The sequence below is a fragment of the Rhineura floridana genome, chromosome 17 (genome assembly GCF_030035675.1).
Source record: "Rhineura floridana isolate rRhiFlo1 chromosome 17, rRhiFlo1.hap2, whole genome shotgun sequence".
NCBI lineage: Eukaryota > Metazoa > Chordata > Lepidosauria > Squamata > Rhineuridae > Rhineura > Rhineura floridana.
In genome coordinates, this window is record NC_084496.1 from 14154140 (window position 1) to 14164738 (window position 10599).

The 10599-nt window shown below is 37.2% G+C and overlaps 1 protein-coding gene across 4 annotated transcripts in view; it reads left to right on the forward strand.

The window, feature by feature from the left end:
* The window catches only part of LOC133372106 (acyl-coenzyme A synthetase ACSM5, mitochondrial-like), a 45107-nt gene extending 39528 nt beyond the window's left edge, over window positions 1–5579 (forward strand). For all 4 annotated transcript variants that reach the window (XM_061600388.1, XM_061600391.1, XM_061600389.1 and 1 more), the window contains one exon: window positions 584–5579. In XM_061600388.1, the coding sequence (XP_061456372.1) occupies window positions 584–670 (87 nt within the window). In that variant the 3' untranslated portion in view covers window positions 671–5579. The remainder of the gene's footprint in view (window positions 1–583) is intronic.
* The last annotated feature ends 5020 nt before the right edge of the window (window positions 5580–10599 follow it).

Here is a 10599-nt window from a genome sequence, read left to right on the forward strand (position 1 = left end):
TTCCTTGCTGGAGCAACTCCAGGGCTCTGTGTTTTCCAAAGCACAGCCCTGTATTTAGCTGGAACTTTACCTTGTCCTATACCTTTGTTGAGCCTCGCCACACCACAGAGCAGGATAGCATGCCTCTGAATTACCAGTTCCTGAGGAACAAGGTCTATTGTGCTCATGCCCTGCTTGCAGGCTTTCCGAAGTCATCTGGTTGGCCACTGTGAGGAAGAAGATAGTGCATTAGATTGGCCTTTGGTCTAACCCTGTAGGGCTTTGCTTATGTTCATAGACTGAATTACAGGACATGTTCCGAGGAAAAAAAGTTTTTTTGTTTGCTTGTTACAAGAAACCATTAACTTGACAGTTCCACTAACATGAAAAGAGCTAAACTCTTGTGAGCCATGGTAATGTGACTGAATTTGTGCAAAGCTGCAATAAGCAGAGCTTGGAAAAGTTACCTTTTTTGAACTACAACTCCCATCAGCCCAATCCAGTGGCCATGCTGGCTGGGGCTGATGGGAGTTGTAGTTCAAAAAAGTAACTTTTCCAAGCTCTGGCAATAAGTAATATAAACTCTTTTCCTTTCCCAACACAGGTTGAGTTTGTGCAAGAGCTACCAAAGACCGTTGCAGGAAAAATTCAAAGGAATGTATTAAGGAAAAGAGAGTGGGGAAGTGTCTAACTTCTGCTGAACATTTGCAAGTGAAGAATCTTCCTGCAATCTGCTATTTGTTGCTGCAGTGGAGAGTTTCCTAACTCTTGCCTCCCTTCCCTAATCTATTGTTTAGTTCTAATATCTCAAGCATGCAATCCAGCAATAAGAACTAAGTTTTCCCCTAAGTTTTCCTCCTCTTCTGAATTTCTCCCTAGATTTTGGACTTCCAAGTTATCGGACCTTACTTCCAAAGTGGAATTGCAATGCATCAGGAATCCTCCATTGTTCTCTATTTTTATTTCCAAATGAGATGGGGAGCTGTAGCCCTTCAGATGAATCTGATGGATTCCAGCTCCCATCAGTCTCAGCCAGAATAGCTAATGGTCAGGGATGACTGGGGTAGTAGTCCAGCAGCTTCTGGAGATCTGCTGTTGTAGAGAATGCAGCATGCATGAAATTTGCCACAGCTCCCCTTTCTTCAGCTCATTCTAGTGGTGGACAAATTTGTTGGTTATGATTTCTCACCATTTCTCTTTTTTTAATAGTAATAATTTTTTTAAAAAAATAAAATTTTAAAACATTTTTTTAAATCTTAATTTTATTTCACTCCATTTCCAGATCAGTTTGTGATTTTTTAAAAGTCTGCACAAAAATTGCATGTGTTTTTGAATGCATTTTTCCTAATAGATGCATTTTGGCAAGCAATTTCTCATAACACATTTTTATGTTGTTTTCATGAATGTTTTGCCTAACATACACTTTTATGTAGACATTTTTTTTGGTTGAGGACTTCACTGCAAAATTCGGCAAAATGTACTTTGAAAGGGTAGCTGCATTTTTGGTTCAAGAAGTGTAAATCTGGTAGGCTTGCACAAAAATATGAACTGAATTTCTCCCCCATCCCTCATTCATTCATTCATGGCTTTCCCTTCCTTTGTGTTACTGATAAGCGTGGGTGCAATGACAAACCACTACAAAATGAGCCATCTTAATGTGACTGCATATATGATGAAATTCAGATTCTTGTGTTGTGCTGTGTTTTACAAATGTTCAGACGTTCATTGCAGATCAACCAACCTTCACACACAAAAAGACATTTTGCAGGATCATATATATGATTGTAGTGAGAATTACAATGCAATTGCCTAAAATTACAGACTTTCAGAGACAAGCTATTAATGGTCCTATCACGTCAAGAGAGATATCTGAAGCTATAAATAAAATTAAATCCGGAAAGGCGCCAGGACCAGATGGGTTATCTGTAATGTACTATAAATGTTTGGAGGAAGAACTCTTGCTACCTTTACAGTATACAATGAATTCTATTTTGCAAGAGGGAAAGATACCGGATAGTTGGAAAAATGCTAACATAACATGAATGCCTAAAGAGGAGCAAGATTTAACTAAAACAAAAAATTATCGGCCGATATCTCTATTGAATAATGACTATAAAATTTTTACAATGATCTTGGCAGAAAGAATGAAAATAATATTGCAACAATTTATCCAGGAAGATCAATCGGGGTTTTTACCTAAAAGACAATTACGTGACAACGTCAGGAATGTCTTGAATGTGTTGGAATATTTAGAACAACGAAATGATAAACAAGCAGCTTTGATTTTCTTAGATGCTGAGAAAGCATTTGATAATTTGAATTGGAAATTTATGTTTCAGGTTTTGGAGCAAATGGATGTTGGAGACAATTTTATAAAATGGATTAGATCGATTTATACATCTCAGAAGGCTCAGATAATTGTTAATGGAGATTTAATGGATTCATGTGAAATACAAAAGGGTACAAGACAGGGATGTCCATTATCTCCCCTTCTATTTATTCTGGTCTTAGAAGTGCTGCTTAGAGATATAAGGCAAGATAAAAGGATTTCGGGATTAAAGATAAAAAAAGAAGAATATAAACTGAGAGCATTTGCTGATGATTTGATAATTGTATTAGAAAACCCTTTGGAAGGAATTAATATATTGATGGACAAATTAAAAGAATTTGGACCGTTAGCAGGATTTAAGATCAACAATCAAAAAACAAAGATGTTGGTGAAAAATTTAACTTTAAGGGAACAGAAAGAGTTAATGGACAAGACAGATTTTACAATAGAGAAAAAGTTGAAATATTTAGGTATCATTATGACAAATAAAAATTCAAAGTTGTTTCATAATAATTATGAAAAATTATGGACAGAGATTAAGAAAGATCTGTTAAGATGGGATAAACAACAATTGTCATTAATGGGTAGAATATCTGTGATAAAAATGAATGTATTACCAAGAATGATGTTTTTGTTTCAAACAATACCCGTAATATCCTCTGATTTACCTTTTAAACAATGGCAAAAAGATATCTCTAAATTTGTATGGCAAGGAAAAAAACCAAGAGTTAAATTTAAATTACTACAAGACGCCAAAGAAAGAGGAGGACTGGGATTACCAAATCTGAGACTTTATTTTGCTGCCTGCTGTTTAGTCTGGATAAAGGAATGGATTTTATTGAGGAATAAAAGACAATTGGATTTGGAGGGCCATAACCTGAAGTGGGGATGGCATGGATATCTATGGTATGACAAAGTAAAAGTAAATGTAGACTTTAATAATCATTTTATAAGACGTCCTCTGTTGAAAATATGGAATAGATATAAACCAAGGTTCTATTCGAAAATACCATTATGTGTCTCAAGTCAAGAAGCGTTTTACAGAAGAGAAATGGCTGGAAAAGAGAAATGGTTAACTTATCAAGAACTATTAGAAAATGTACATGGAGAATATATAATGAAAGAGAGAGAACAACTGATAAAGGAAGGATATAGTTCTCAATGGTTTGCCTATTTACAATTGTTAGAAAGATATAAAATGGACAAGAAAATGTATGGGTTTGAAATAAGTAAATCTGATTTTGAAATAGGTTTGTGTACAAATGATGAAAATATAATTGCGAAAATGTATAAACTCTTACTGAAAATGGATATGGAAGAAGAACAAGTAAAAGAGTGTATGGTAAAGTGGGCAAAAAAATTTGTTTATAACATACAAATGGATCAATGGGAAAATATGTGGAAAAAAGGCTTGAGATTTACATTATGCTATAATCTTAAAGAAAATTTCTATAAAATGATGTACCGTTGGTACATGACTCCAGAAAAGTTGTCAGAAATGTATAGTAATGTTTCTAATGTTTGTTGGAAATGTAAACAACAAGAAGGATCATTTTATCATATGTGGTGGCTGTGTAAAAAGGCAAAATCATTTTGGGCACAGATAGGTAGGATGATGCAAAAAATTCTAAAGATAAATATTCAGTCAAAACCAGAATTTTTTTTATTGGGTTTTATGGATAAACAAATAGAAAAGAAATATGGAAGAATAATATTATATATGATTACGGCAGCAAGATTATTATATGCACAAAAGTGGAAAATGGAATCAACACCAACAATGGAAGAATGGCTATTGAAATTAATGGACTTAGTAGAGATGGATAAATTGACATGTCTACTTAGAGAAAAATCGACAGACACATTTCTTAAGGAATGGAAGCCTCTCTTAGACTTTTTGTTGAAAGATCAAAATAAAATGATGATATTGGGATTTGACGATTAACTAAGATAGCCTATGGAGAAAAGTGATCATGTATGTATATATTAAGGGACAGGTTTGATGTATATTATATACTTATAGCTGATCTGCGACAAATCGGAAGTCAACTATTTTATTTTTATTTTTTTTGTTGTATTGTTATGTTTTTTTACTTTGTTTTGTTTGTCTTTTGAAAAATTTGAATAAAAATTATTAAAAAAAAGAAAGAATTACAACGCAATCATATGTATGCCCATATTGATTTTACCAGTGCACATATGAATGTGGGGGGAGGGGTACATTCAAACAAACTGAAAGATGTGGCAAACTCCATGCTGCAATGCTAGAATCAATTTTATCTGGGTATTCTAGTTAAACATCTCTGCCTGCCAAGTCTCATTGTGATATTTGAATGAATCTGTTACTCTACTGAAAGATGACACTCACACAACTCATGAATTGTGAATATACTAATCTTATAGACTAAGGATGGGTGAGAAATTGTTTGCATTGCAAGCTGAATATATCAAATTTGCACTTTCCAAAGCAATATGAGAACCAAAATCCAGCGACTTCCCAGGAGGATCCCTCCACCTGTGCTGCCTCTGAGACGGGCTCCCGTCTTGGATGAAACTTATCCAGTTTTAAATTCAGTCAGAAGGGTTTTTTCTGACTGGGGATGATTTCTTCCGGATAAGGAAGAAGCGTGAGATCTGCCACATAGTTTTGTTTTGATTGTTGGAGCCTGGAATTCGTCAGAATTGTCTGTCTTCCAGCAGTTCAGACAGAGCGAGGATTTTATGCTAGCTCAGCTGGATAAGTGACCCGTTTTTTTTTAATGGACTAGCAGGCAAACCTCCTGTCTACATTTATCATTTTCTTATCTATATAGCTAAAGAGATTTGTCAAAGTAACAGCAATTAAGATAACCTAGATGAGGTAAGACTTTCCTTCTTTATTTACTGAACTAAGGGGGAAGAAAATATAAATAGCTTATCTTTTTTTATTATTATTGCAAAAAGCTGACATGGAAAATTGCATTTTAAAGATTACAACAGATGAGAGCTTTCTGATTGGGAAAGAAAAGAAATCTTTTTGATTTACAAGACTTTTGTGTAATATATATAAGGGACTATTTTTTCTGATCTACTTTTTTTGTTGTTGTTGACGAATCTGCTCATTCTCTCTGCTACTAGTTATTTGAATGCTGTGAACTAAAAGCTGTTTTTGCACTTCTGGACATTTAAGAGATAAGGACTGTCTAGCGTGTGACGTTAGTTGGTTGGAAAGATTAACTCCTTTGTAACTGGATAAAGAAATAAACTGCTCTTTGGGACATTGAAAATTGAAGGAGTTTTGTTCTTTTGGTTTTAAGAATGGCAATTAAGAAGATCATGGATGTACAAGAAGGGACTTTATTTCTAGACATGCTTCAGAAAATAATGGATGGGATTAACTCAATAAAACAAGAACTGAGAAATAATAGACAAGCGTGGAGAACTGAATTTCATGAAATGAGACAGGAGCTGAAAGAAACTCAGGATTCTATGAGAAAGGAGAATAAAGATAGATCTGGAAAACAAAAAAATGATGAAAGAGAAATTAAAGGCAAAGTTCAATCTATGGAGATTGGCTTAAATATGGACATGAAAAATTTTGTGATGCAGTTTGCTAACCAAACAAAGTTTACCAAAATATTTATGAAAGGGGAAAGTGTGTAAAAATGAATATATGAATGAAAATAACATACAAAAAATGCATTATATCATGAGAAATGGCTTGAAAAACTGTACATTAGTCAAAACGTCCTACAGTTTTAGGATAAATCTGCACTAAAGTGCATGAGGATTGGGAAAAAAATTCACAAGTTGCTGCAAAAATGTGGAGAACTGAATTTAAGACTGAACTGAAATTCACGGATCTTTCCATCCTTGTTGTAGGTTCCAGAAGCGTGTGTTATTTGTTGTTTTGCAGAAATGCTAGTTAGTCTGCCAATGTGTACCAAACCAGGTGTCCTTTGAAAAGCCCATGGCACATAAACAATAACCATGTGGGTTTAGTTCCAAAACATTTTGACATAGACCTTAAATTCTATTCTACGGTGTCAGTAGTTCTCTTAGCACTCACTGAATCAGTGCATAACTGGCCTGTCCCTTTGTGGCAACACAATAGTTAAGCCAATGGTAGCCAGAGGTGCCAGGACATCTCTGTCTTCCCAAGTCCATTGTGACATTAGTCGCTCAACTGAAAAATGCAACTCAGAGCCCATAGGCTGTGAACATATGTATGCTGACCTGGGCTCCTGCTGGGAGGAAAGGCAGGATATCAAATAATAAATAAATAAATGATGTATACATATATTCAAGCACAGTAATTCTTTGCCCTGTATTGCAGAAATAATGACTGAGTCATACTGCCACTTGACCTGTGTTGCACCATGTATTTTCCCTACATTCTACTCAGCCATAATTCTATATGTGTGAAATTTTAATTTTGTGCTGTCCACTGTGCAACTTGTTTGCTGCATTGCCCTTTGAATTTCTTCAGAACAAAGAGTTTACTGATTGTACTCAATAAATACTTTGATTGCTGGAAATAAAGATGCTATCTAATTTCTTACACATGTGATATATCTGAAAGAACATCTTCTTCCCTACAGATGAGCCCAGGGATTAGGATCAGCAAGGAAGACCCTGCTGGTAGTTCTACTACTCTCAGGGTTCAAGGTGTGTGGCTTGTGAGAGGGCCTTCTTAGTTATGGTCCCAAGAATATGAAAATGGCTCCCTACAGAAATATGTCTGGCACCATCTCTTTACAGCTCTCAGTGGTTGCTGAAGATGCACCTGTCCTCTTGCCCTGGCCTTTACCCTGTGTTATATGGGTTGTGGGTTATTTTGGAATTACAGTTAACAGTAACCGTTTTTTACTGTTTTAACAACAACATATATTTTATATTTCCCCAATATCTCTGTCCGCATTGTTCCCTTGTTGCATGGAAGGCAGAGGAACTATCTAAGCTGTATTAGGAACTATCTAAGCAGGTGAGGGTCTCCTGAAGACACCATCTTATCAGAAGATCCATTCCGCACAACATAGGAAATGGACCTTTAGTGTGGCGGCACCTACCCTGTGGAACTCCCTACCCTCAAATATTAGACAGGTGCCATCTCTGTTATCTTTTTGGCACCTATTGAAGATTTTCCTCTTTTAACAAGCCTTTTAAGTTGAGACCTATCCCAGTCTGCATCTGTGAAGGAATTGCTTTTTAATATGTTCTTAAACTTTTTAAAAAAATGTTTTTAATCTTAGAAGATGTTTTCATAGCTTTTTAAAGTAACATTTTTAAAGATGTTTTAATGTGTTTTAAAGTATTTATTTATTTATTTATTATTTGATTTATATCCAGCCTTTCCTCCCAGCAGGAGCCCAGGGCGGCATGATGTTTTTATGATGTTTTAATGATTTCAGTGCTTTTCTTTGCCTCCCTGTGCTCCTGCTGGGAGGAAGGGTGGGATATAATAATAATAATAATAATAATAATAATAATAATAATAATAATAATATCTGATGAAGATTTAGACATGCTTCAAAAGCTATGAGGCTCAGGCCACAAATGGTCATGCTTTGGATGTTCCCAAATTTCAAACTGCTAAATGCTCAGAGCATGCAATTAAGTTTGGAGCGAAAACATCTGGGTCTCACTAATGCAAGTGAGAGTGCTCAATGTGCTTCACTGTCATAACCCCAGAGTCTAGCAGCAGTAATCTGAATTCAAAGGCTACAGACATTCCAACTAAGACACCAGACTCTGAGCCTGCTCCTGGAGATCAGGAAGCAACTGAAGCTGAGGAACTTGAGCCCCTTGAAGAACCTCCAGGATCTGTAGGGCTAGAGCTTGGACTTTCATGGGCACCTCCCCTGAGCCTGAGCCACCAAATGCCTCCTCCAGGACATCACAAGGGAGGGAGCTAGGGAATGATGCCCATCTTTAGACCATAGAGTTGGCCTTTTACATATCTAGAGATAGGATGGGGTGAAGCCTGAGAGCAGGCTCAATCTGCTCTCAACCATTGTTGGAGCAAGTTGGAGCTATCCATGGTCCTGCAACTTTGGCCCAGCATTGCCTCCTTCTCTGTGGGATCCAGCATTGGACCAGAATATGACCTTCACATTCCCTAACTCAGTTCAGACACATGAGATGATGTTTGAACTGACCAACCATGATTTGTGATTGGCCAGCAAAGCAGAGTCAGAAACCGCCATTTGAAGTGGGCTTGCAAATCACAGGTTGTGCTAACTATGGTTTGGTGTGGAGCCTGAATTTGATTTCGATTCAGTTAGTAGTTACATTTACACCCCACCCTTCTTCCACAGAGCTCTTGATGATGTACATGGTAGTGGTCTAGTAGTTGGATTGAATTGGATTGAACATGTTATAGTGGCTTGTATTTTACATATATCTAGTATGCAACTATCACAGATGTAGGATCATCCCACACACATGCAACGCATTAAATTCCTTTGTGAAGAAATTGTGTAATGTAGGAATCAGCCTTGAGAGAAAGATGGTTGTTCTGATCAGGGAACCCAGAGGTTACCTTCCAGTAAGATTGGACGAATCTTACAATTTCAATTCTTCCTAGTTTCTCAGCTTTTTCCCATCTTCAGTACACTTCCCCAAATTTCCAAATCAATTTTTGAATATTTTTTAGTCCCCATGAAAATTCCTCAGTATTGTAATGCTAATTTCTCATAATATACACCCTTTTGTATGCCATTCTGCCCAATATACCCAATTTTGCAAGCTCTTTCCCCTAATATCTTCAGGAGAGGCCCTTCTCTCAGTCCCAACACCCTCGCAAGTGTGATTGGTGGGGACGCGAGATAGGGCCTTCTCGGTGGCTGCTCCTGGGTTCTGGAACTCCCTTCCTAGGGAGGCACGAATGGCTCCCTCCTTGCCATCCTTCCGTCGGCAAGTAAAGACTTTTTTTATTCCGACAGGCTTTTGGGATAGAAGGTGTTTAGGATTGGGCTTTACAAGGCTTGTTTTATTGTTTTATATTATTATTTGTATTATTTTAAATTGTTTTTAGATTTTTTTAGTGCCTTTCACGGTTTTAAGGTTGTGCATAGTTTAATTGTATTTTAATTGTATGTTTTTCTATGTTTTTAACTACATGTAGTTCTATTTGTAAGCCACCCTGAGTTCCAGTTTGGAAAAAGGGAGGGGTAAAAATAAAGTTTCAATTCAATTCAAATATAATGCAGTATTGAATGTTTTTGTCACCAATGTATGCATGTTTGCACACATTTTGCCCTAGTATATGCAATATGGTACATATTATTTGGCTGGAGAATTGTGTCACAAAATTTGGAGAGCTGTGAACTTCAACGGATGGCTGCGTTTTGCTTCACGAATTGCTTTGGGAAGTGTGAATTATGTAGATTTGCCTTGACATGTGAACTGAACTCCATTTCTTCCCCAGTCTCCACCTCTGAGCACATGGAAGTATAACCCTTGAACCCAGAGAGAGGGGTGGGTATATCTGGTAACTCTGAGAATGAAAGAAGAATGGGAGGAAGAGCAAGAAATCTATGTGCATCTCTTAATGTTTACCTCAACACTCACATTATATGGGTCCTTCCCCCAAATGTGTGTGAAAAGGGAACAAGAGAAAGAGGTTAAGGTCCTGCCACATCTTACTGATCATGTCAATTATTAGAGGTTGCTGGCATTCAGTACCTGGTCCCTGACATATACTTTGCACTGCCCTCCATCTCTTTGCTGGGGGCATACATACCAGGGCCAGAGACGATTCCTCAGTCCATACAATGCTCTCCAAGCAATAACTGCCATGCTCTTTTGAAGACAGAAATGTCTTGAAAGACAGAAGCAAGTGAAGAAGAAGCTCTTTCTCCAGAGGTCTTCTGATCCAGCTCCTGAACAGTCATCTCTCTCAGGTCAGTGCTCTGCACAGAGGGACCTAAATCTCCAACTCCATTTGGACAACAGAAATGATCAAGCATTGAATAAAACTACAATTTACTCAGCAGCCATCTGATTTTTCTCTCTCCTCCTTTTCATTTTTTTGCAGAAGTGGTTCTCCAGAGGTTGTTGGACTAGAACTCCCCTCAGTTCCTGTGAACATAGCTGATAGTCAGGGATAATGAGAGTCGTAGTCCAACAACATCTGGAAGGCCAAAGGTTCCCCACACCTGATGTATTGGGTGTAATCAGGAACTACAGTTCCAAAATAAACCCAATGCCACCTGTTCTGCTCCACAGATGGAAGATGGGGCCACCTGCTAATATGTGTGTGTGGTGGGAGGACCTCTGTGCACATAGGCATTCTCCTCTATGGAGAAGCC